At 41.2% G+C, this 27,948-nt stretch overlaps 1 protein-coding gene across 5 annotated transcripts in view; it reads right to left on the reverse strand.

Annotated features, from left to right (window-relative positions):
• POGZ (pogo transposable element derived with ZNF domain) overlaps positions 1 to 25,684 on the reverse strand; it is a 39,707-nt gene extending 14,023 nt beyond the window's left edge. Inside the window, exons 1-7 of one of the 5 annotated variants that reach the window (XM_036343612.1) lie at positions 25,429 to 25,681; positions 13,971 to 14,095; positions 12,836 to 12,994; positions 3,843 to 4,018; positions 2,822 to 2,930; positions 1,153 to 1,443; positions 853 to 1,071 (exon numbers count right to left, since the gene is read on the reverse strand). In XM_036343612.1, coding sequence (XP_036199505.1) covers positions 853 to 1,071; positions 1,153 to 1,443; positions 2,822 to 2,930; positions 3,843 to 4,018; positions 12,836 to 12,994; positions 13,971 to 14,094 — 1,078 coding nt within the window. In that variant the 5' untranslated portion in view covers position 14,095; positions 25,429 to 25,681. Of the gene's footprint in view, positions 1 to 852; positions 1,072 to 1,152; positions 1,444 to 2,821; positions 2,931 to 3,842; positions 4,019 to 12,835; positions 12,995 to 13,970; positions 14,096 to 25,428 lie in introns of those variants that run through there. The other 4 variants (XM_036343613.1, XM_036343614.1, XM_036343615.1 and 1 more) reach the window with 4 other exon arrangements.
• Between the last annotated feature and the right edge of the window lie 2,264 nt (positions 25,685 to 27,948).

Consider the following 27,948-nt stretch of genomic DNA (forward strand, 5'->3'; position numbering starts at 1 on the left):
TCCTTTGTTGCCCTGAAGGTTTTAGTTTTGATGTAGTTTTACTTATTTATTTTTTCTTTTGTTGCCTGTATTTTTGGTATCATATGCAAGAAATTATTGCTAAGTTAAATATCATGAAGCTTTCCCCTGTTTTCTTCTAAGAGTTTTATAGTTTTAGCTCTATGTTTAGGTCTTTGATTCACTGAGTTAATTTTTATTTATGATAAGGGTCCAATTTCGTTTTTTTGCATGTGGATATTCGTTTTTTTCCAACACCATTTGTTATAGGTTTTTACATTTTTAAATGGTTGAAATAAAAGCAAAAAAGAATAAGATCGTTGGACACATGAAAATTATATGAAATTCAAAAATTCAGAGTCCATAGATAGTTTTGATTGAGCAGAGTCATGCTCACTCATTTACATTCTGTCTGTGGCTGTTTTTGTACCACAGTGGTAGAGGTGAGTAGTTGTGACATAGGCCTAATGCACAATGTCATTTACAGAAAAAGTTAATTTAGACTATTAAAAACTCTCACGCTCATATCCTGCAAACCTCTCTACCAAATCCTGACTTTAAAACCTTGTTCACAAATCCATCTCATCTAGGAAGCCATCTTTTGATTGTCCCACCCATATCTGATCAATCAATCAATCCTTGTCACTAATCCACAAAGCACAATTACAGAACTGCTTGAAGCTGATTCAGGCACACTTCTCACAGTGGCTGTCTCTTTACTACGCTCAGCTCCTGTGAGAACAGACTGCAGTGACTGAATTCCATTTATTTCTCTATTCCATAGTGTAGAGTTCCGATACAGCACATCAATGTTTCTGAATAACTGGCTGCTCAGAGTCTTTCAGGTTATTGTACCTTTCATTGAAGACTCAGGTCCGCTGGTTCTCTGAGAGCCATGGGAAGAGTTGTTGTTGGATACCACCACTGGCCCGGGACTCTGGCCCAGGGAAGGGATGGTGTTAAGGGTATTCACCAGTTTGGCCACTTCATTGCTATTTTCACCTGTAACCCCAGGTCGCTTCACAGTGACAAAGCTGGTAATGCTCACTGCAGGTGGAGAGGGGAAGGAGGGAGCTATGTTGGCCAAGTGATAATCATCTGTTCTCCACCCACCACCCCGTCCCAGCTCTGCCATTTCCTCTTCCAAAACCTCACCTAGCTTGGGATTCGAGGTCTGGTTGGCTTGGCCTGGCGGCTGAACAGCTAGTTGTCCCAGTGAGGTTGGCTGTGTGGCGGTGGGAGTGGTAGAAGTGCTGGGAGTGGACTTGGTCTGCTGGGACTGGGACTGTGGGACGGTGCTTCGAATGGTGAGGGTGGCTGGGATGACGGTGGTGAAGGTGTTGGTGGTGGGCCGCACAGGCATTGTGGATCCTGGCCTCACTGGGGTCATCTGAGAGAACACTTGTGGGACTCCAACTGTCGGCTTAACAAACTGGGTACCTGGGGCTTCAAAAGAGAGACAAAGAAAGTACCAAATCTTGGTCAATAAACTTACTTTTAACACATTGCTCCTATCTTTACTGGAAATACTGGAATAGAAAATGATCATTTCCCCAAACTGACTGGTGACCATCAGAGGTTACCAAAAATAGCATAGCCCTGACCGGTTTGGCTCAGTGGATGGAACGTCGGCCTGCGGACTGGGAGGTCCCAGGTTCGATTCCGGTCAGGGGCATGTACCTTGATAGTGTGCACATCCCCAGTGGGGGGTGTGCGGGAGGCAGCTGATCGATGTTTCTCTCTCATTGATGTTTCTAACGATCTCTCTCCCTTCCTCTCTGTAAAAAATCAATAAAATATATATTAAAAAAAGAAAAGAATAGCATAGATTCCAATATCTAAGAAAGTAATATGCATGTAAACTGATAAAAGAAATTAGTCTAGGTAATTAGCCCTAAAAAGATTAAACTGAAGAAAGAGGATTCCTATTAATTCCTCCCCAAACACTTTACCACTTGGCTTGGTATTGGAAGAGAAAGAATGGGTATAGAGTGAGAGGCTGAATGGGTATACATATAGGTCCCAAGGGCAGACTTGGTCCTGAAAAAAACAATCTTCCTTTCTCAGAGTACTAAAGGAGTCTTCCTTTCTCTTATATAAATTCAAATAGAAGACCAACTATGCCACTCTATTAGGATGTCCCAAAGATGAGAGTCTCCTGGCTCAGCCATAGACAATTCCACTCACATTTATTTAAGAAATATTAGAACTAGAGAGTGGATAAACTCAACAGACTGAAGGCCAAAAACACTCTGTGGGCTCTGAGAACAACAACAAAAACTTAGGCTACAGAGATACCATTACAACAACTCAACTAAGATATTCTTTGTTGGCCTATATTACAGCAAAGTTAGATAGTAAACAAAGAACTAATCATTGGCAATATTTACCCTCAAAGGGTATGTCATGTGTTTTATTTATATCCAAAAATTTATACTACAAAATTAAAGCAAAATAAAATTTATAATTCCACCATGTATGTGAATAGAATTATAAAAAATATGGAATTAGGAGTTTGTGTTAATAATTTTTCAGGAGAACAAATTTCATAGCTGACTAAAACATAAGAAACATAAAAATGACTGTATAAACCCTGTTTCACTACTTCATAATGGGTGGTAAAAAGTTAAGAAGAAAAATAAATAAAACCACCACCCTGGCCAAAGGTTAGAAACATTTTAAAAAATGGACTTAAATCAATATGGTTTTTATATTTTTATATTTTCCTTAAATACACTTTTAAATGACCTATTGTATTTTGAGACAATAAAAACAAATCTTCAGGATGCAAGCTCATTCCACATGGACAATCATTTTTCCTTACCTGGGACTAGTGTAATTGGTCTAACCGTTTGGCCTTGCTGTACGTTCAGCACAATCCCAACCTGATTCATTGCATTTTGTACAGGCCGAACATTTCTTACAGGAAATCCCTGCATTAAAAAGCAAAATGATCTTTAACATGGAGATCAGCTAACACTGGCAGAGATTGCAGTAAGGCCTACATCCAAAAAAATTCCCACACTCTTACCTAAAAGTTCTCTCTCTGGAGTTCGAGTTTTTAAATGACTAAGATGGAGAAATTTAGGAATACTGGCAAACTTTTGAGTGACAAAATATCAAAACCGAAGAATAAGCTTTGGTAGACATGAGCAAAAATGAAAACCTACTTCCTGTCTTAAGAAAATCTCAGCTTAAAAAAATTCAAAGATTGGCTCCTAAATTGCTAAAGGCATGGAAGAAAAAAAAAAGACACTAACAGTATTCACTAGAGTGATTCAACAAACAAGTGTAAGAAATTGTTCCCAAAGGCCATTAATCCCTGGCAAATTTCTAAGAAAAGAGTTTGTAACTCAGGAAGTCAAAGGCAAAGAGGAGCATTTGTCTTTACATCCCATATTCGGCATTAGGCTTTAAACTTCAATTCACATTACATATCAAGTAAGTCATCCTTTTCTCTTCCAAAGATCTGCCTGCACTTCCCCAGTTTCACATATAGACTTCCAAAAGTCAACTTACCCCATTTTAAGAGCAGCCCAAGTAAAGGGCAAGAAGCCTTGAGGGCCATGTGTTAAGGTTTCTGAATCCAATATTTCCCCCTAATTTCTGCCCAGACTTAATAGCCCTCTAAGGAGTATGAAGTGGAAATTAACCAGCTGTAAGCTATGTTAGGCTTTTTATAAAAGTCAGCACCATATTACAAAACAGCAAATGAGAAAGCCAGGTCAAAAAACAGGACGTAGGACCATTTCCAATGATGCTAAAGACCTAAGGTAGAGCCTCCAAAAGTTCACATGGTCTTTCTCTCCTCTCTACCAGTCCCAGAATTCAGAGTCCCTACTCACCTGAGTAGTGATGAATATTGGTTGTGAGGCCACAGGAGAACTAGTCACATGATTGGCATTCTGCATGACCTGGACAGGCCTCAATACTGGTTGACTAACCATTGTGCCCAGACCTGGGGCTGGATTCTGGGTTAGGATGAGCGGCTGTCCACCTTGTTGGACCAAAGAATTGCCAGCTAAAGTGTAAAAAGGAGGGAAAAATATGAATGTAATAGAAAACAAATCCACATCTTATAACATTATGATTTTAGCTAAGAAATGGCGTCCTAGATATCAAAATATCCAAGATTGTCATTCAGTTCAGGTTTAATGTCACCAAACTCAACAAAAATTTAAGCTTCACCCAAATCTAAAACTAACAGAAAAAACAAGTAGATAGGGGAAGTTCACTAACATCTACCTTATATATCTTAACTAGAGATGTCTCAACACATTATGACTTCTGTATGTCTATCGCTTTGACTCATTAAGTGACAACACAATCTCCCCATACCAAATCAGTGAAACAAAATAACATGTTTTTCATACAAATAAAATAACATGCTTTTCTTAAAACAAAAACCAAGAACACCATATTTTAACCAGTAACACCTATTTTGTCAGAATGTAATTTGCTGCTAACCCACCTTATTTTTTTTAAAAATTGTTGGAAGTATTACATATATTCCTTCCTCCCCCATTGATCCCTTCTAGCCCGCCCCTACTACCTAATTTTTTTTTAATAAGAGGACTATTCATCAAATAAGCATTAACTCAGCAAGTACAGAGACTTTAAAGAATGGCATCTCACCCGGCCGGTGTCGCTCAGGGGTTGAGCATCGACTTATGAACCAAGAGGTCATGGTTTAATTCCCCAATCAGGGCATGTCTGGGTCTCGGGCTTAATCCTCAATGTGGGGTGCACAGGAGACAGCCAAACAATGATTCTCTCTCATCACTGATTTTTTTTTCTCTATCTCTCTCTCTCCCTCCCTCCCTCCCTTCTTCTCTGAAATCAATGAAAATATATTTAAAAAAATAAAGAAAAGAATGGCATCTCTTCCTAGTGAGTCAAATCTCAGAAATGCAAAGACTTTCTGAACAACCATGGTCTTAGGTATGGAAACAGAGGTTGATAGGCTGCCTTCTTTCGCTCTATGTCATCAAGACTGATAAACAAAAGACCTGGTCAAAAACTAAACAACAGTAAGTAAAAATGTTGACTTAATAAGACAATGATTCATTCATGAATAAATATTAATAAACACATACTAATAAACTGGGCTAATTGTTATTGAAATATTTTATGTTCCTTTTCATTTGTGAGAAAAGCAATTTTGTAAATGTTTTTAAGTCCTCTATATACTACATTTGGCTAAAAATTCTCAATACTATATTTTCTAATTTATAATATTCTAAAACCAGATAGAAAATTTGGGAGAGCCAATATACCTAAATCAAAGATAAAAGCAAAATATTGTCTCAACTTTTTTACCTCAAATCACCAGAATAAGATGGACTCCTCTGAACTGTATATTCAACTTGGCAAATGGAGTCACTGCAGTTAGCTACAAAGCAAAACCAGCAGAGTGGGTACATAGGTGGCTATTAATGGGCCAACAGTGGTTTGTCCCAGTCTCTGAGAAACTGAGAGCGCAGTAGTGGACTAGACCCTGACAATTACTAGGCCAGCAGGGTAGTGATTATAGAGGTTGACAGATATAAAATTCCAACAAGTTATATCTATAACTATATTGGCAACTTACTGACTGTATATATTTTAAATTTAAATGTTTTGATTATGGGAAAGTTAAAATACATATAAAAATAGCACACTATGATGAACCCCATGTACCATCACTGAGTTTCAATGATTAGCCAATCATGTTTCATCTATACCTTCCACCCACTTACTAGCGCCCATATTATTCTGAAACAAGTTCTAGATCATATCATGTCACCTATAAATATTTCAATACTAGTGGCCTGATGCACGGATTCGTGCACATTGAAAGGAAATTAATTACAGACAGTCCTCAGGTTATGTCGGACTCGACGTACGTCTTTTCATGGTTACGTCGCCATCTCCCATTTATTTATAAAAAAAAAGTTCCATCATTTTGATGTATGTACATATGTGCTTTATGTATTTTATTATTTATTTATCACAAGTAAAGGTCAGGAATTGTTATCTTTCTTTTAAATTTGTTTTACTGTTTCACTTCATTACTGCTGTGTCTGTGCTCCATGTGAGTGACGTAGGTGCTTATGTAAGTGGGTTCTGACTTACGGCGAAAATTGCATTACGTTGTGCCGTAGGAACAGATCTCTGATGTAACCCAAGGACCTACTGTAGAAGAAATATTTTAATATCGCTATTCACCCTTTTTCTACAATAGAAATGTCCGAATTGAAAGAAAATTAGTGCTTTTCCGTCAGCAAATGACGGAGGAGTCCGTGTGAGCTACCATCGGCCATGCGGTTATTGGTGGCCGGGGTGCAGTGCCCACGGGCTGGTCACCAGGCTTTTCCAGATACAACAGAGCCTATGAGTTGAAGATGAATAAAGGTTATGATGTATGTTTTCCGAAAACTTATAACAGGATGACTAAACCCCCAGGAGCCCTACTGCATGTAACAAGCATATAGGTAACTGCAAGTGAATGAATGTTCAAGTTCTTAGCTGTGTTGTTTAAAAATTCTTCATTGCCTCAGGTGTGGCATATGACATTTTTGGAAGGGAAAACAAAGAACTGATCAAGAAGACATGAATTGAAGCAAAGGAAAAGTAATATTTTATTTAACAGTGATCAATAAAATTATATAGAAAAAAAGAAAATTAGTAAAATGTACATGAAAATTATAAACCAATTAATAAATAAACAATAACAAAGACATATGAAAACAACAAAAAGATGATATAAAAACAAAAACATGATATAAAAACAACATCGATAAAAACAGTGACTGATAAATTGATTAAACTTATTCTAATATCTCCCTGTACACCACATTAAGAGTAAAAACACTTTCAGAGTGCCTGACCAACTTCCCTTGTGATGCTGTATTTACAACTTTAACTTTAACATCACACGCTCTTCGAACTGGAGAGAAAGCAACATATAACTCCATTTCATTGGAGAAATTTAGGGATAGGTAAAACTGACATGTAACACCATGTGTTACATTCCATCACAACTGTGTTCGATAACTGCATCCTCATTTACTTCATTTCTGCTATGAAGGCAGTTCCTACCAGTATTGGTAGTACTTGTTGATGACCGTTTTTCATACATTTTCTGTCGTCGACGTCGCTTTCTTTCGGCTTCATAGGTACGTTGTGCCAATAGTTGTTCTTCAGACATATTCTGTCGACGCCGCCGGCTTCTTTCGGCTTCAGAGATACGCTGTGCCAATCGTTCTTCTGCAGACATATTCTGTCGACGAAGTCGCTTTCTTTCAGCTGCAGTGATACGGTGTGCCAATCGTTCCTCTTCAGTCATATTCTGTCGCCGACGTCGCATTCTTTCGGCATCAAGGATACGCTGTGCCAACCGTTGTTCTTCAGACATATTCTGTCTACGACGCCGGCTTCTTTCGGCTTCAGAGATACGCTGTGGCAATGGTTGGTCTTCAGACATATTCTGTCGAGGAGGACGCGGCTTTCTTTCAGCTTCAGAATGTCAACAAAAACAACCAAATTTACGATCGACAATGACAGATTGAAGCGCACGCATGCAATTGGCGCCAGCGAGAGCTTTGAAACAGAAGTTTTTAGGGGTGAAAAGACAGGTTTAGGAAATTTTAGAAATTAAAGGGACCATGGAAGAAGCACAGGGCTGCAGAGCAGCAGAAGGTATATTTCCACAGAATAGGGGGCTAAAAAGCTGCAACAAGTACATTTCCATAGACTGAGGGAGCTGGAAACAGCAGAAGGTCTATATTTACAGAATAAAGGGAAGAAAGCCCTTCATCCAGAAGGAGAAGGCCTAAAAAGGGGATAGGAAAACACTAAGGGAGAAGGGGAGGAAAATCTCACATGTCCCATGTGAAATTCGACTTTTTAGCTCAAAAGTTACTATAGTAACCAGTCTAAGGAAATAGTGACCAATCAGAAAGGATATCAAGGCACAGGAAAAGGGAACTCAGTGGGACCCTTTCCCCATTCCCACATGGGAGTCTGTGCTGTGAAATTCTTTCCCCTTCCCCATGTGGCAATCTGTACTTGGTCTTCAATAAATTTCCACCTTTGCTATACCATCTTCTGTCCGTGGATTCATTCTTCGACTCCGACGGACAAAGAACCCGGGAGCCATTCTGCCCAGGGGAACACTGCGTGTTCCAGTCCAAAATTCCCGCTTCAGCTTTATATGCGTCGCACATGTGCGAGTCAACTTAGCCTTTTATATCTATACTTAAGGCCCTGTGCATGGATTCGTGCACCAGTGGGGTCCCTCAGCCGGGCCTGTGGGGATTGGGCCGAAACCAGCTCTCCGACACCCCCTGAGGGGTCCCAGATTTTGAGAGGGCGATTCTCAGGTGAGGCACCCCAGAATTGGGCTCCCTCCTTTCTGGTTCCAGGTGTGTCACCCAAGAACCACAGCTGCCAAGTCACTGCAGCTCGGCAGCTCCTGCGTTGAGTGTCTTCTCCTGGAGGTCAGTGTGCGTCATAGCTACCAGTTGGAGGGAAGGATGGACCTTTAGCCTTTCATATATATAGATAAGAACTTTAAAAGAGAACTTAAAAAAGAGTGAATATCAACACCATTATCACTCCAAAAAATGTAAGTCTGTGACTATAGTTGATAAATATAATTGAAATTTGCTTAGAGTAGAACTTAAATGTTCTCACTCCTTCCCCTCCAAAAGATAAATATATGAAGTGATGGATGTGTTAATTAACTAGATAGTGGAAATCCTTTCACAAATGTATGTCTAATCACCATGATGTACATTTTAAATATGTTGCAATTATATTTGTCAATTATACTAAAGTTAAATATATAATACTTTAATATCAAATACCAAGTCAGACTACAAATTGATGATTGTAATTTTTAAAAGGAGTTTGTTTGAATCAGGTTACAAAAGGGTTCACATAAAGTGTAACTGATGGACATAAGTCTATTTTAATCCATACATTCCACATCTATCTCTTTTATGCCTTTCCAATTTATAGTTGAAAAAATATTGGCTAAACAAAATCATGTATTTTCTATTTATTATTTTCACTGCTAGGGTTAAAGAAAATAAACTGTTATTTATTTAAGCCTAAAAATTCTTTTTTTTTTTTTTTTTTAATTTTATTGATTTTTTACAGAGAGGAAGGGAGAGGGATAGACAGTTAGAAACATCGATGGGAGAGAAACATCGATCAGCTGCCTCCTGCACACCCCCTACTGGGGATGTGCCCGCAACCAAGGTACATGCCCTTGACCGGAATCGAACCTGGGACCTTTCAGTCCACAGGCTGACGCTCTATCCACTGAGCCAAACCGGTTTCGGCAAGCCTAAAAATTCTTAAGATAATGACTGAACTCAACATTCCAACTAAATACAGGAAGCAAATGTTTTGCATTTATGTGAAATCAACCAATATTTGCAAGTCTCAAAGGACAGGCATGGTTCTCATAAAATCTGCACAAACTCTACTGCTATAAAGAATGCTGTCCTGGCTGAATAGCTCAGTTGGTTAGAATGTCCTCTTGATACAACAAGGTTGCCAGTTTGATTCCTGGTCAGGGCACATAAAAGAAGCAATCAGTGAGCCTGGCCAGCATGGCTCAGTGTTGAGCATCGATCTATGAAACAGAAGGTCAATGATTCCCTCACATCATTGATGTTTCTATCTCTCTCTCCCTCTCCCTTCCTCTCTTCTGAAATCAATAAAAACATATTAAAAAAAGAAAAAATATCCCAGGGTGAAGATTAACAAAAAATCTTTATTTTAACATTTGATCCACATAAAAGCTATAATAAAAGTAATATGCTAATTAGACCAGAGAGCCAAACGACCTTCCAGACGTCCTTCCAGACAAAACCGGGGCTGCGAGGGCCGAGCCCCTTGCACAAATTTCGTGCATCGGGCCTCTAATAGTACATCAATTTAGGTTATAAAGTATAATGTTAGAACAAACACAGCCCAGTTCAGGACTAGAGCATTATAAACACTATTAATGTGCCCCTACTCTTTTCCAAACCCTGGCTTCCCTCCCACATATGTATTAAATGTTTCTTAAAATCAACAGTCAAGTAAATGCTTCTTTATGAAGAGGGGGCAAGGAAAATAAGAGAAACAGGTAAATTATAAAGGTCAATCAATGCTCCCCCAAAGGGACAGTCCTTTAAAATATAATTACTGGAGAAGGTGGCTATTGATAACTAGGAGCCAGAATGGTTTTAAAACTGGTTTAAAAGGAGGGTGCAGAGTAGGAAAACAAAACAATTTTTTAGCTTTCCAAAGAACCTAGTACACTAAGTGAAACAATATTAAATTGCTTAAAAGTTATTCTCCCTTGCTATGTTAACAATGTAGTAAGTAGACAATATACCAGTATAATTAGACTGAAGGCTAATGGGAACTGGGTTGTTAGGAGGGAATATTTTTTATCTACCCTATTGTGATGTCTAATCCCTACACTTATGCTACCATTCCAAGAGTATCTGATAAAAAAGTTACAGAAAAAAGGAAAGACAAATTGGACCTATTAATGAGTGCTTATCCACGCATGAACAGGTTTTGGAAGAATACACAGATATATGTAACTGTGGTTTCTAGTCTATACCCATTTTTTTAAAACCATGAACTTGGATTATTTTATTTATAATACTAGAGGTTTCTGAAATAAATAAAATCAACTTATATACATTGTATATTTATAATTTTGTACACAGGCCCTAGGTGGGCTCAGAATGGAGTCCATTCAAGGAGTCAAGGAGACTGACTAGGTTATGAGATGCCTTGGAACCCTCGGATGAAAGTAAAGTTTAGCTAAACTGATTGCTAACAGAACTTTGACAATTATTTTGAGAGAAACCAAGAAAAGCAGTAAAATATAGTGGAAAGGCCACAGGCTTTGAAATCTAGATAATTCAAATCTAGTTTAGTCACTTACCACTATTTGACCTTAAACAAATTATTTAGACCAGCGGTTGCCAACCGGTGGTCCGTGAGGTCCGAAAGGTTGGCGACCGCTGATTTAGACTATAGGCCTTGGTTTCCACATCTGTAAAAATGAGAGAATTTTCTAGGTAATGGTGGTTCCTCATCTTTATTTGAGAATCCCTATATATAAGTTGGAAAAAAATGCAATGGGTTTTCCACATGATAAAAATAAATTTTCAGTACCCAAAGATTGAAAAATACCTATGGAAATTATAAAGATTTCAGTTCAATAATACTTAAAGTTGGCAATCATATGGGGAAAGAGCTACTAGTGGGCACTTTTTTTAAAGCCACCAATTAGGGCAATTTGACACTGTCCATCAAATTTGAAATGCCTGATATAGCAATATCACTTTATACTGCAGATATGCTTATATAGTGATATAATGCCTTAGAATGTTCACCACAGTCATTTGTAATCACAAAAAATTGAAACTGTAATAAATATTAGGGAAATAAATGGTTATATTCAAAAGTAAGAACGCTATATGCACTTCTAATGGAAATATAAACTGACACAACATTTCCAATCCAGGAAAAACAATTGACCAAAATCCTTAAAATTGTGATGATCTTTGACATTTAGTTCTATATTCTCAGAACTAACGATGTGAGAATAGAAAGACAGAGATGTTCAATAGCTCTTTAAAAGAACAATATATACTCTTACAACCTACTGTTAATAAAAGTTAACCAAGCAAAGGGAAATAGTCATCAAAAATATGTCAGATAAATATTTAGTAAAGTGAGAAGACATTTATTACATATTGAAGAAAAAAAAAGCAGGCAAAGAGTAATATAGAGCTGTATGTTCCATTTTTGTAAAAAAGTAAATCACTACATATAGCATATGGAAGTATACAAAAGTACATATATATATAGAAAAACAGTTACAAATTGCTATATCCAGAAAGTGGGATTATAGTTTTAAAATTTTTCTTCCTTTATTTTTTTCTGCCTACCTTTTCTATAATGCACATATTATTCTTGTATGAATAAAGCTATTTAATTTTTAAATAAAATAATTAAGAATAAAGTCCTTGCATATTAACATAACCAATGGATATGGACACTGGAGTGGTGGGGGCTTGTCCTGGGGGGGTGGGAGTGGCTGAGGAGGGGTAGATGAGGGAAAAAGGAGATATATGTAATACTTTAAACAATAAAAAATAAAAAGAATAAAGTCCTTTGCAGCAATGCAGTGATTCTATGAAGATGCTTATTCTAGTTTTTAATCTTGAGCTATAACTTGCCAATAACTCATCTTCAGAGTGTAGAAATAGTTATCAGACAGGAAATAAAAACCAACACTGTATAGTCTCTCTAGTTAATAAATATACTAAAAACACTACTCTTTCACCATTTCCTTCAGGTAGACAACAGCCCTATCCTATTTTCCATACCCAGGACCCAATAACCAAATGAATCTACCAGAGAAAAAGATGAAACAAATCTGCTCTGGGAGGATTATTAACAAACTAGTGGGACTCTTCTCATTAAAAAACAACAACAAACAATCAAACCATAACAACAACAAAAATTCAACCCAGATTTCTTCAATAGTTACAAATTTTGGGTTTACATTTTTTCTCCTAGAAATTATCAGCAACAAGAATCCACCGCACTCGGACCTGAAACACCATCATCAATTCAGCACTAACTCAGAAGGAACAGCACCACCTTCTGAATCACTTCCCCAACAGAAAATCATTACTAAATTCACTCTCCAACTACTAGCACCACATCAGTACCCAAACAAAGCTAAACAGGTACAGCTAGCTGTTCCTAAGACTTTTTACATTCTCTCTTCCCTCTAACCCAGGAGGAATTCCCCAATAATCCCACTTACCATTGTTGTTGGCAATTAGTGTGACAAGAGTCTTCTTTGTACTGTCGCTGTTCTGTGCCCCGCTGCTACTAACGGTGGTGGATGTAGGGAGGTGCCCAGCAACAGAAGCATGGGCAGCGATGGGCACTGGAGCTGAGACTGGCTGCTGGCTCACAGAAACTGCGGGGAAGGGGAGGCACAGTCACTTGAAGGCAGGGACAGTTGACACTAAAGGATACTGTTCTAATCTTCCCCTTTCATCTTACTGCAGGTCTCTATGCCCAAAAGTTTTCCTGCATTATTTGTAAATCCAACTGTTGATCTATTTCTCCTCCTATTTGTCCCTCACTCCACCAATTAAACACAATGCCACCTTTTCTGCGTCTCATTTCCTAATTAATGAAGTTAAATCACAAGCTCACTAAACCGGGATTTTAATGTGTTGCTTCTACAGGTCAAGCAAACCTCTAGGGACGTTAAAGCTTTATTAGCACCACAACCAGTATTCATAACCATGCACAGTAAGTCATCCACAAGATGCTAAACTGTGTCCTGTTTCAGCCCAAATCAATGCTATCTTCAGTTCCCAAGGCAAGGAAGATAAAAATAAAGAGAGCAACAGGCACAATTTGGCAGGGGAGGTTGGGGGAGGACTACCATCCACTTTCTGAATTCAGGGCTAAAACTTGACCCTTCAACATCACCTTTTTGAAAGAGAAGCTAATAAGCCTAAGTTTATAAACTGTCCTTGAAGGCAGATACAAAGCAAATTCTGCTCATCTCACAAATGAAACTAAATTCAAGTAAAAGAAAAAAAAGCCAAGACTATGCGAACTTGTTTTTGGACTGCATGCATAAATGGGCACTGACATACATCATCAATGTTGTATTCTTATTTATACATCATTTGGTAAAAGGATTGCCAGATGTTTGGTAAATATTGGTTAATACAACTCTCAATGTTTTTAATGAATTCAATACAGTGTGTCTAACTTTATGTATGAGGAAATGGAGGCACATACAAATTAGACACTGGAAAATAAAGGCAGCCACAATGAGGTGTCCCTGGATGCCTTCCCCACTTCACACTTTCTTAACAAAAATGTCCTTCAATTAAGTCAACTTAAGCAATGTAAGATCAAAGAGTTTTTGTTACCTGTAGTAGTTTTATCCACTGAATTATAATCTTCAACTACAGAATCCTCAATGACATCACTGATTTTCTGCCATGGCTCCAGCTCCTCCTCCTCACATTCCATAAACAGGTCTGTGTCCGCCATGCTACAAAAAAAATAAGAAATAAAATAAGATATTGACCTCAGAATGGAAAAAAAGTGTTTTATACAAAACACTGAATCTGACTATTGAATCCATTGGTAACCTATCCCCTTGTACTACCCTCTACCATGTCCTCTAACCTCCCCTATTTCCAAGGGTCCAAAATTATTATACATTAAATACTATTTTCTTTATTACTGAGTCTTTTTGCAACCTCTTAAATTTTACACCCAAGATGAGAATCTCATTTCTCTCACACTAGTCCCAGCCCTACTACTGTCTAGTACTCCCCCATAGTTTTGAAGTCAGCTATGTGCTTCTTTTATTTTAAATTTTTGTAAATATATTTTTAATGATTTCACGGGGGGGGGGGGTAGAGAGAGAGAGAGAGAGAGAGAGAGAAAGAAACATCAATGACGAGAGAATCATTCATCGGCTGCCTCCTGCACATCCCCTATTGGGGATTGAGCCCACAACCCAGGCATGTGCCCTGACTAGGATTCGAACTGTGACCTCCTGGTTCATAGGTCGACACTCAACCACTGAGCCACTTGGGCCAGGCATCAGCTATGTGTTTCTTTTAAAAACAAAGTCTACATCTTTGCAATGTAAACAAAGCTATTGCTATTCTGCCCTCCAATATTAGTTGACTAAAGGTCAATTTCTTTGACTTGGAACGGGAGTAGCATTACTGCTCGACGTTCAAACAAAGCCTTTAATGCAAAGGTTCTCAAGCCCTTAGTATCTCAGTAAAATTTTCACCACACCACCAAGCCAAAAATAAAACAAAGCAAAACCACCAACCTGAGTTAAGTAGTTAGGACCATACAATATGATAGCATTAGTTTGCGAGATACCCAACTAGATGGCATTGTTCTCTTGAAAGTTTAAAAAATCCAGACAATGCCCCAGTGAGTTAACTAGCTACAGACAAGTGCCCAGTTATAATGGGTAAAGTGCTTATTAACTTGCTTCTAAGTAGTCGCTAATATTCTTTTTAATTATTTGTTTTCCCAAAACCACAAAGGGGGGAATGAGCAAAAAAAGAAAAAGATCTAAGATACCAATGTAAATTTTCTTAGTTTCATATTTAATTTATATATATTAAAGACAATGCTAGCCATAAATTGAATTAAAAAGAAACCAAGTCCATATCACAGTCATTCTTTGAGCCAAGACTACACACAACTGTATTTTCCAGTCCAATTCCACTGAAAAAGGTAACACTCTGAACTCCCCACCCCCAACTACTTTTGTTTTGTTAATCCTCACCTCAGGATATTTTTCCCATTGATTTTTAGAGAGTGTAGAGAGGTGGGAGGAGGGAGAGAGAGAGACAGAGAGACAGAATATGTGACAGAGACACATTAACTGGGTCAACTGGTTGCCTTCCGAATGCATCCCCTGCAACCCAGGTTTGTGCCCCTGACCAGGAATTAAACCTAGCACCCTTCTAACCACTGAGCACACTAGCTATGGCCCTAACTACTTAATTTTATACATTGTTCCTTGCTGTATGACTTTCTGAGTCACAGGCAACAGATGATTAATGTATAAATATCAAACCCAAAAGAATAAATACATATGTGGATAACCTCTATAGATGGTTTTTAAAAATCTTCTTTCAGCTCTGACCAGCTGCAAGCAAACTCTCCATACACATGTTGAGCAATCTATAAAAAATTTTCCTTCAAAATAAATAGAGCTATCTGACCTAGACTCTTATCTCAGAACATGATCATTACTTTCATTTCACCATCTCTAGCTCAGATTACAAAAATTTAACTCTGTTGGAAAGATAGGCCATGTTACAATAGATATCAACCTAAATACTTCAGTCAAACTTTAAAAGTGAAAAATGCAAACTTAGCATCTTTCCTGTAGTTGTCATTATCAAAAAGAAATCTTCATTAATATGATGAAATACTGTATTTAATATCTCCACCAAGATGCTGAAGAAAGAAACACCATTATTCTCTTTGGTCTTTCAAGTGATCGATCCATGGCATACAGTCACCTTTCGACTATTTTTGACCAAAGACAGGAATTATTATATATGTGGTACTAAAATGTAAGGATCTTTCCGAACTATCATTCTACTCATGTTTAATCTCTTTCCACACCAAACCTTTAACTTAATTTTACACACACACACACACACACACACACACACACACTCTCCTGGAAATTTTATATATATATATATATATAATTTCAGAGAGGGAGAGGGAGAGAGATAGAAACATCAATGATGAGAGAGAATCACTGATTAGCTGCCTCCTGCATGCCCTCCACTGGGGATTGAGCACGCAACCCAGCTATGTGCCCTGGAATTTGAACCATGACCTCCTGGTTCATAGGTCGACTTTCAACCACTGAGCCAGGCTGGCCATCAAAAGCAAGCATGTTTTAAAATATTTATTGTAGAAAGTATTACATATGTCAAAAGCAAGCATTTAAATGTAACTTCCGATTTATAGGAAATACAGCAATAGAGGAATAAGTAGCACCACAAAGAAATAATGAGATAAATCCGGAAAGTGAGACCTTCTATAAGGAAATAATCAGACAAATGCAGGATATGAAATGTTATATATGACATGGTCTCCTTTAAAATGTCAATGCCGCCAAAACCGGTTTGGCTCAGTGGATAGAGCGTTGGCCTGCGGACTGAAAGGTCCCAGGTTCGATTCCAGTCAAGGGCATGTACCTGGGTTGTGGGCACATCCCCAGTGGTAGATGTGCAGGAGGCAGCTGATCGATGTTTCTCTCTCATCGATGTTTCTAACTCTCTATCTCTCTCCCTTCCTCTCTGTAAAAATTCAATAAAATATATTTTAAAAAAAATAAAAAAATAAAATGTCAATGCCACAGACACACACACACACACACACACACACACACACACACACACACACACACAGTGAGAAGACCAAACTTGGTGAAAAGAAACTAGACATAACAAAATGCAACACGTGAACCTTTATTGGATTCTGGTTCATAAAAAAACTATAAATAACATTGAGACAACTGGAGCATTTGAATATAGACTACAGGCATACCTTGTTTTATGGTGCTTCACAGGTAACTGCATTTTCTACAAGTAGAAGGTATATGGCAACGCTGTGTTGAGCAAGTCTATTGGCACCATTTTTCTAACAGTCTCAGATGATGGTTAGCATTTTTCAGCAATAAAGTATTTTAATTAAGGTCTGCACATTGTGTTTTTAGACATAATGCTATTTACTGTTTATAATAGATTACAGCATATTGTAAACATAACTTTTATATGCACTGGGAAACCAAAAAAATTGTGTGACTTGCTTTATTGCGACAGTCTGGAACCAAACCCACATTATCTCCAAGGTATGCCTGAAGTTACTGGATGCCATTTGGGAATTTTTTAGAAAGGATAATGGTATTAGTGTTATGTAGCGGATACATGAAATATTTAATGGAAATGTTATGACTATGACTTTCAACTGGTTCAGCAAATATACAGATATTTTGGTATTTTTTAAAGAGACATCAAATATGCCAATATATTAAAAATTGTTTCATCTAGGCCAGTGATGGCGAACCTATGACACGTGTGTCAGAGGTGACATGCGAACTCATTTTTTGGTTGATTTTTCTTTGTTAAATGGCATTTAAACATATAAAATAAATATAAAAAATATGTCTTTTACTATAGTTGCAAATATCAAAAAATTTCTATATGTGACACGGCACCAGAGTTAAGTTAGGGTTTTTCAAAATGCTGACACGCTGAGCTCAAAAGGTTCGCCATCATTGATGCCCTGGCTGGGTAGCTCAGTTGGTTAGAACATCGTCTGATATGGCAAAATTGTGGATTTGGTCCCAGCCAGTTTGGCTGTGGTAGAGCCTTAGCTTGTGGACCAGTCTATGGACTGAAGGATCTTGGGTTCAGTTCCCAGTCAAGGGCAAGTACCTCGATTGCAGGCTCAATCCCCGCCCCATAGGAGCATGTATGGGAGGTAGCCAATCGATATTTCTCTCCACAACCGCCCCCCTGCGCCCCCCCCCCCCCCGCACTCCCTTCCCTTCCCCTCTCTTAAAAAAAAAAATGTGGGTTTGATCAATCCCCAGCAGAACACATAATGAATGTTTAAGTGAAACAACAAATCAATGCTTTTCTCTCTCAAAAAAACCCCACACATCAATAAATAAAAAATGTTTTTTTAATGTTAGGTGGTATAGGTACTCCTTATAGTATTTTTACCTTTTGTACATACATGAAATTTTATTAGTAAAAAGCTGAGGGATCAGATGAAAAGGTCTGTGAATCTAATGTATAATATGGTGACTATAGTCGATAACACTGTATCGTATATCTGAAATTTGCTGAGTAGAACTTAAAATGTTCTAAATAAACAAATAAATAAATAAATGTGAGGTGATGGACATGTTAATTGACTAGATAGGGGGAATCCTTTCACAATGTATACATTTATAAAATCACCATGATGTATACTTCAAATATCTTAAATTTTTGGTCAACTGTACCTCTGAAATGGAAAAAAAAAAAAGCCAGGGAGAAAAACTACCTAACTCATATTTTGGTTGTGATATTTTATACTATAATATTCTGTCATCTTTTTGCCATTTACTAAGTCAAACTGGTAGCTTTGTTGGTGGAATTTTCTGCTAACCTCTTCTTATTTCTGGGAGCAATTTTCACACAGATTGTATGCACATTTCTTAAGATATAGCACAATAATTAACATTAGAAAAAATAAATTAATCTAAGGTGGGTCAGAGGTAGTGTAAAATAAGATGACATTGCCATGCTCCATTAACCCAATCCATTATTCCCCATCTTTTTTATTGTTGTTAATCATCACTTGAGGATATTTTCCCATTGATTCTAAGAGTGGAAAGGAGAGGGAGAGACAGAGGGAGAGAAACATCTATGTGAGAAAGATACATCGATTGGTTGCCTCCAGCACTTGCCCTGACCAGGGCTGGGGATCAAGCCTGCAACTGAGGTACATGCCCTTGACTGGAATTATACCCGCAACCCTTTAGCCCGACACTCTATCCACTGAGCCAAACTGGCTAGGGCTATTCATTATTCGCCATCTTGGTAACATATATGGTTTCTGTATTTTATAGTAACAAACTAGAGGCCCAGTGCACAGATTCAAGCACATTGAAAGGAAATTAATTAGAAGAAATATTTTAGAGGCCAGGGAGGGACCATGGATGGTTGGCTCCAGGGCATGTCTGGCTCGTCTCGCCCGGCCAGACACCAGCAGCAAGATAACCTACCAGTTGGAGTGTCTGCTCCCTGGGGATCAGTGTGCATCATAGTGACTGGTCGAACTGTCAGATAATTAGCATATTAGGCACGCGCCACACACACACACACACACACACACACACACACACACACACGCCCCTGTGCACGAAATTTGTGCACAGGTGGGATCCCTAGCCCTGGCTGGTGATCAGGGCCAATCAGGTTCCCCGCCTCCTCCTTCCCTCCCTGCCCCTGTCCGTCGCCACCCACCCCCGGTTCCCCATCCCAGCCCCGATTGGGTAATTGGGACCTGCTAGCCAGGGAAAGGGGCCAACCACCACTGCGGCAGGTGGGTAGTGGGCCGATCAGGGACTGCTGGCCAGAGGGAGAGACCCAGGAGGTTGTCTGCCGGCCCCGAGGAGGCAGCCAGCCCTTGGCCTCCCTGGGTCACATCTGCTGCCACCCATCCCCGGTTCCCCATCCCAGCCCAGGGGCCTGGCCCCGATTGGGTGATCAGGGCCTGCCGGCCAGGGGAGGAACCAGGAGGTTGGCCGGCAGGCCCCATCAGCAATTGGGGCCTGCAGGCTGGGGGCAGCTCCTGTGTCAAGCATCTACCCCCTGGTGGTAGGTGCGCGTCATAGGGACCAGTCGTTCCATCGTAATGGTCGCTTAGGCTTATATATAGACTAGTGGCCTGGTGTATGAAATTCATGCACGGGGTAGGGGGGTGTCCCTCAGCCCGGCCTGCACCCTCTCCAATCTGGGACTCCTTGGGAGATGTCTGACTGCCAGTCAGATATCCCTCTCGCAATCCGGGACCACTGGCTCCTAACTGCTCACCTGCCAGCCTGTCTGCCTGATCACCCCTAACCACTCTGCCTGGCAGGGCCTGCTCACGGCCTGCTCACCCCCAACTGCCCTCCCTGCCAGCCTGATCGCCCCCAACTTCTCCCCCCGCCGGACTGCTTGCTCCCAACTGCCTCCTACTGCCGGCCTGCTTGCCCTCAACTGGTCCCCCCTGCTGGCCTGCTTGTCCCCAACTGCCCCCCCCCCCCGGCCTGATCACCCCCAACTGCCCTCCCCTCCTTGCCTGATCGCCCCGAACCGCCTCTGCCTTGGCCCCGCCACCATGGCTTTGTCGGGAAGGTCTCCCAGTCTAATTAGTATATTACCCTTTTATTAGTATAGATTGTACTAGCAGCATGATTTTTGTTCACTAGGTAAGCTTTACTCAACACTGCAGCTCACACAGGACTATTAGCAATTCCTGCAGTCTTTTAAGTATTTGGCATTCATCCTTCCATCCATAATGTGGGTTTACCAGGTACAGACCTTTCTAGGGAGGAGTGAATTATGTCTTAAAATGCTGGTAAATATGGTAGTCTATTTTATATTCAGGTCCTACATAATCAACTAATCATTAAAAGCCTATAAAATTGAAAAGGTAAGGTACAAAGAGCCTCTTTATAAATGATGTTATTTAAAAAGCAGCAAAAAGAATCCTGCAGATTTATCTGTCAGTCTACTTTTGAGGTATTTAACGGGCAGCAAATGTTTACCTGTTTTCATCTCAAATAAGATTAGGAAAACACCTGTTTTCTACCAAAGCTCCCCAGACAGATTTGGTTCTGACACTTTGAATTCCTTTAATTTGTCTGTTTCTTTCATAGCTGTAAAGTCAATTCCAGGAATAAAAAATTCTGAATCTAACATTTTCAATTCACTGCTAGTGAATTTATAGCTCATAAATCAATATACAAAGAACACTTGGAACAAGAAAAATGTTTTAATAAACAAAAAATTTAAGAACATCACTCTCTTCCTGTAGGGTGAGGAATAAACAATAATGCCCAAGGTAACTGGCATTTGTTTTCAAGTTACCTCAATTTGGAGTTTTAAAAAGGGCTCACTACAGAAAACCTACAGGGCTGACTCCTTAATATGGCTATAAAATGAATTACTGTTAAACCTGTAATAAGCTTTTATTTATCCAATCCTTTGCATAGCCCATTTTATCTCTCAAAGGATCTGTTGTTACGTGTAGTATTCATAATAGATTCTTAATAGTTAATAATCTGTCTACTATTGCCAAACACAAAACGCTTTCCACTTTTGTGACAACAAATCTATCAATAAGCACCCAAATATTAAGTTATATGCTGTTTACTAACACAACTAAAGTAAGCAATAAGTTCCCTATTTCCAAAGGGTTTAATATTTAGGAGTCCCTCTCCCAATAAAAGTTCTTCTTTACGGACAGTTGTATGTGGTCTAAATTCCATTTTTAGTCTAACTGCATTTAACTCTGCTAAATACTAGCAAAACATTAGTCTATTTCCGTTCTCCTAGACTCCCCAGAGTTACATGTAAAAATGTTTTTGTGGCTATGTCTTAGTATCACAAACCAGAATGCCAAAGAATCTATCAAAGTCGTACCATACAAAGCACCAACCAGCTCTAGGGTAATTTAAATCAGGGGTCTTCACTTTCAACAAAAACATATATGGAGAATAAAGACTCAATATTATCTGGAAATATATTTTATTTTACTGTGACATAGCCAGGTATTATTATTATGCACTTTACATTCATTATCTCTGTGAATTCTCACAATTTTTTGTCCTAAGTAACTACATTTTACAGATGAGGTCAAAACGGAGGTTTAGTGAGATTAAGTAACTCGCCCATGGTTACAGTTAGTAAATATCCCTCCTACATGCCCCCTAATTGGGCGCAAGCACGAAACTCAGATATGTGTCCTGATAGGAAATTGAATCATGACTTCCTGGTTCATAGGTCAACACTCAACCACTGAGCCACACCAGCTGGGCAAGATGTCGACATTTGAGAATTCTAATTTCACTCAAATTTTTATCATTGGTAACAAATGATGTCAACTGTTTTCCTCTAAGTGACAAGCTCACTTCATTCAAGAAAACATCCACCACTCAAGTGTAAAAAACTAGTCTGTCAGTCATTCTTTCAAGTAAAACTGCTGATCCATGAAACAAACAATGCTGTTCCGCAACTCAGGCTCACAAGTCCTTTTCCGTATGACATGGATCAGACCTTGTTAGGCAGCATAAGTACTGTAAGCATACTTCCCATTTGGTCAGATACTTAAAAATTAAAGAGATTTGAACACAAGGGCTGAGGTGTTTGTTTTTTTTAAAAAAATAATGGATGATAGACCATTTATTCATTGTCCAACTTTTTATTTATTTAAATATTTTATTGATTTTTTACAGAGAGGGAGAGAGATAGTTAGAAACATCGATGAGAAACATCAATCAGCTGCCTCCTGTACACCCTCTACTGGGGATGTGCCTGCAACCAAGGTACATGCCCTTGACCAGAATTGAACCTGGGACCCTTTAGTCCGCAGGCCGACGCTCTATAAACCGTTTAGGGCTGAGATTTTTTTTTTTAATCTTTATTGTTGAGAGTATGACATAAGTCCCCCTTTTCCCCCCATTGGTCCTCTCCAGCCTGCCCCCGCCCCCCACCCCAGGCCTTCACCACCCGGTGTGTCCATGGGTTATGCATATCCGCATACGAGTTCTTTGGTTGATTACCTCCCACCCACCCACCTGTCCCCTCCTTCCCTCCGAGATTCCGCACTCTGTTCCATGCTTCCATGTCTCTGGATCCACTCCATTCATCAGTTAATAAACTGATTCCACATGAGTGAGATCCACATGAGTGAGATCATGTGTATCAAGCAGTCCTCTGGTTACGTCCGACTTGACGTACGTCGTTTCATGGTTACGTGGCCATCTCCCATTTATTTATAAAAAAAAAAGTTCCGTCATTTCAACGTATGTACATATGTGCTTTATGTTTTTTATTATTTATTTACCACAAGTAAAGGTGAGGAATTATCTTTCTTTTAAACTTTTTTTACTGTTTCACTCCATTACTGCTGTGTCTGTGCTCCATGTGAGTGACGTAGGTGCTTGTGTAGGTGGGTTCTGACTTACGGCGAAAATCGCATTGCGTCGCGCGGAGAAACGGATCTCCTGCGTAACCCGAGGACCCACTGCACTTGTGTTTCTCTGAATGACTTATTTCACTTAGCATGATACTCCCTAGGACTCAAGGTCTGAGATTTAATAGCATTAATCATTTTTATTGCTTCATCAAAGACATTCTCAAGTAAGGATTGTAGCGTTTCACTCAACTTCTTTGCTTTGTGCTAAAACACCAACAGTAGTTTTACCCATCCTTGCTTTTGGACCATGAGTGCAAATGTCGGTGAAGAAGATAAACAGCATTTTAGTGTTATTTTGGAAATAGTTACAACCTCCTGGCTCTCAAGGGCCTGAGGAGATCCCCATTTTTCAGTGGATCATCCTTTCATCCTTTCAGAACCGCTTTCCTAGATTATACCACTGGTTCAAGGTGGGGTGAAAACACCAAAACCCTGTTCACCCCTAGAGTCATTCCGTTAGTTCATTTAGTTTGAGATACACACTGACACAGGAAAGGAGCAGGAAACCAAGGGCACAGATTGCAATTTTGTTTTAAGGTTTTATTTTGAGCACCTTCATGCAGCTAGAGCTAGACCAACAATTCCCAATGTGGAAGTTCCATTAATCAGTCTCAACTGAGGGACAGCAGTTAAAAACGTAGAGATGACACCTCCCTCGCCATCAGTCTTGGGGATGAGACCCTACCAAACTGCACTTTGAGCCATTTCCAACTTACTTTTTATGAACCCCAAGAATTGTGCTAAATGGATCAAATTTAGAGTCCAATCCCCAGTCCCAAGAGCAAGTGTGGGGGAGGGGGGGGGAGAGGGGTGTCGCCAAGTTCAATGTCGTTTACCAGGAAGCGGCCTTCCCTGCTACTTTGTCATCCGGTTAATTCTTAGTTTAGTTTGAGATACAAGCCCATCGCAGGTGACATGTGGGTTCTGAGCTGCGGTGGAAGGTGTCAAAACAAGAAAGCAGAGCGCTGGGCTGGTCTGAGACAGCGCAACTGTACCTCCCTCTCCACCTCCAAAATGAGACCGGGCTCTTTCCAACGCGGCCTTTTTGAGCTAAGAACGTCCAGGACTAGTGAGCAGAGACACGTCCCGCGAGTGGGAGGGAATCCCGCGACTCACGGGAGAAGGAATCAGGAAAACGCCCGGAAGGGAGGGAGAGCAGGTGGGTCCACGAAACCACTCCTTTTCGGAGTCGATGGCTAAGAATCCAGAGGAAAGAGTCCCTGGGAGAAACATGGCGCCCACCGCGGCGGAGTAGAATCACCAGAACATCTTTTTCCGCCCCATCCCACTTTGTAAGTCACGGCGCCATCCCCGGGAAAGTGTGGGGCCGAGGGAGGGGACTTGACAGACTAACCGCGGGCACCGAGGCTCGGGATGTGCTCCTGGACCAGGCGGAGATTACATAACAGGGGGCTGAGCCATCACCCGCTCCTCCCCGCACTCCAGCCGAGCGCCCCGCTTCCCCAGGAGCGAGGGGAACGCAGCAGGCCCGGCACCCCCCGCCCCGCCCCAGGGGCCGCCGCCCCCGCCCGCCTCCCCAGCGCAGCCTCGCCCCCGGCCCCACGCCCGCCCCTCCCGCCGTCTCGCCGCCGCCCGTACCCCCGCCCCTTCCCCGGCGGGCCGCTGCCCGCACCCGCACCCGCGCCCGCACCGCCCACTCCTCCGAGACGCCTCGCGCCGGGCGTGCGTGTGGACGTCGGGTGTGCGGGGCCGTGGGGCTCGAGTGCGCGCGCGCGCGCCGTAGCGGCCGCCGGGGGGCGGGGGCGCCGGCAGGCAGACAGGCGGGCGGGCAGGCAGGGGCCTCCCGGCCCGGCCGCCGCGCGGCTCCAGCGGGTCGCACGCACTCACACTCGCGCTCGCGCACCGCCCCCCACGCCAGCCGCCGCCGCTCGCCACTCGCGGGCCGCGCCGCCGCTCGCCACTCGCGGGGGGCGGGGGCGCGCGCCACCGGCCCCCCGCCTCCACCCTGCGTCCCCGCCCCATCCCCCTCTCATTGTCTCGCCTCCGAACGCCTCGCCGAACGGAAAGATAACGGAACCCCCGGGAGAAGGGGGTGGGGAGAGAGAAGGCTCGCTCACTCACCTCCCGTGGTCGTCGCCGCCGGTAGTCTGACCCGGAGAAGGCGCCGTCGCCTTAAAGGGACCTGCACTCGGCGCCGGGAGAAGGGGGTGGGAGCAGGGGAGGGGACGGGGGCTTGGGGGGAGACGGAGAAGAGGGAACCGTTGAAAGCTCGTCTCCCTGAGGGTACGAGGAAACCTCCCTCGTGTGCGAGTGATTTGGGATGGATTTTTTTCCCCCGATGGGGGCGGGGGGGCCCCGAGGGAGGGGGTGGGAGGGCCAAGGAATGCGGCTCCGTGTACAGGAGCTGGCGCGGGGGAGAGAGACACCGACTCCCCCCACCGACCCTCTCGCCCCGCGGAGGGATACGGCTCGTCACTTCCGCCCTCCCCCTGTCCTGGCCTTTCCATTGGCTGAGGGGTGTGGCACGTCATGGGCTCAGCCTAACCCCCGCCTGGGCGCTTCTTTTCTAATCAAGTTTGTCTGGGCCTGCAAATAAATAAATAAATAAGTAAAAACATTTGTTATTTTAAAATATGAAATCAAGCATGATTAGCTTCAGACGCAGATTTCTAAAGAATATGCATTTTGGGGGGGCGAGGAAAATGGGATTCCCAAAGGAAATGTTCCCCCCAGGTCACTTGCCTGGACTTTTGAGGGAAATTTGGGGAATGTCCCCACTTTGCACTCAAGGCTTCCACCTCATCAGGAGGGGAACCTCATGTCACAGGCCAGATGGCGAGGCCCAGTGACACCAACCACTGTCATGGGAACAAAGGCAGCAAAATGACACTCTTCCTCAAGAGACCTTCAGCCAAGTAGCCTTATGGCAGCCTTAAGTGAAGAACTTTTAAAAGCCATTTTATACCCTGAATCCTTCTGGATCCTGAAAATCGCACATGATTGCTTATCAGGGTGATTCATATATAAAAGCGGCTTTGAAATCATTGTGATTACACTCAGCCAAGACACTCGATTCTAAGAAACCATGGACTCAATAACCGTGCTTTTTTTTGCTTCAATCATGGCTGAGATGGTTTGGCTCAAAAATATTGATTAGTCCATTGAAGAGCATCCACTTGTTATTTTTCCCAAACAAAAACTAACCTCTTTTCCAGGACGCTAAGAAGTTTGTCCTTCATTACCTCCCAAGATGATACAACGTTAATATTTTCCTTAGATATTTGAGGCTATTGTTGCTCTTTAAGCGATACACAAATATTAGCTCCAGAACTGTGCGAGCTTCTGATACCCACGGTGTGGGTCACCTCAAGAGGCCATTTCTGAACTATTTGGAAAGGCAACGGGCAATGCATGAGGAGACTGGGAAGAAGGTATGTACCCTACCCAAACCACCTTCTCCCTTGGCTTCCATGGCCCCAGTTGCTGATTCCTCAACAAGGGCAGACTCTCCCAGCCATGGCCTGATGACCAGCTCCCTCGGTAGCCGATCTCCAGCCCAGTGGTCCCTAACCCCCCAGTTACAACCCTCCCAACATGGTACTTACAAGATGAGTGTGGCCACACAATGCAATCCAGAGAGGATCATCCTGTCCTCAGACCCTGATTAGCTGCCTCCCCACCGCTCCCCGACTCCAAAATGTTTGGGGACAGTATATGGAGGATGGTGGGAAGCAGATGACTGAGGAAGGGATGGACTTTTGGTGGTGTTTCTTTGAAAACACACACATCTGCCTGGCTGGCGTGGCTCAGTGGTTGAGCATGGACCTATGAACTAGAAGGTCACGGTCTGATCAATGATTCCCTCTCATCATTGATGTTTCTACCTCTCCCTCTCTCTTCCTCTCTGAAATCAATAAAAAATATATTTTTTAAAAACCACCTTAAGCTTTACACAAAACAATAAGGTTCTTTAAAACTCTTTTGCTTCATTCCAAATGTTAAATCAAGTACTTGGTGCAAGATTGGGGAGATCCAGATCCTATTTATTCCTTCTCTTTATATACACACTCCATTCAAACCGCCAGACCATGAAAATAGGCAGTGGAAGTATGCATTCCAAATTGTGTACTCATATACCACCAGCCGTTTTCATCCCACTGCATCCCATTTCATACCAAAAATGTGATTTCAAGTAGTCATTCTTAGAAGAATTTCATTATTTGAATTGAGAGAATCGCTAATCCTTTTTAAAACACTTCTGAAAGTCTTTCCAGACCTGATCTGGAAAAGCCTATGGTGAGTTTATGGAGTCAATCAGCAAAAAACAAATTCCACATGAAGTTCTAGTCCTATTTTATGCTTTCCTGAAATAATTATTGTAATTTACTTAATGTTATTTGCCTCCAAAATATTCTTGTTGAATCATATATTTTGCCATGCTGCAAGTGCCAACTTATGCTCTCTGCCAATAAGGTCTAGACCACATACTGTCGACCAATAATCATTAGCATTCCATACTGAAAATGCATCTTGCATCCATTCATTTAAAATATATTTATTGAATGCTTACTATATGCCAAGCACTGCTTTAGATGCTGGAAATACAGCAACAAAGAAAACAAATAAAATTCCTAAACTTGT

The sequence above is a fragment of the Myotis myotis genome, unplaced genomic scaffold (genome assembly GCF_014108235.1).
Source record: "Myotis myotis isolate mMyoMyo1 unplaced genomic scaffold, mMyoMyo1.p scaffold_m19_p_18, whole genome shotgun sequence".
Lineage (NCBI taxonomy): Eukaryota > Metazoa > Chordata > Mammalia > Chiroptera > Vespertilionidae > Myotis > Myotis myotis.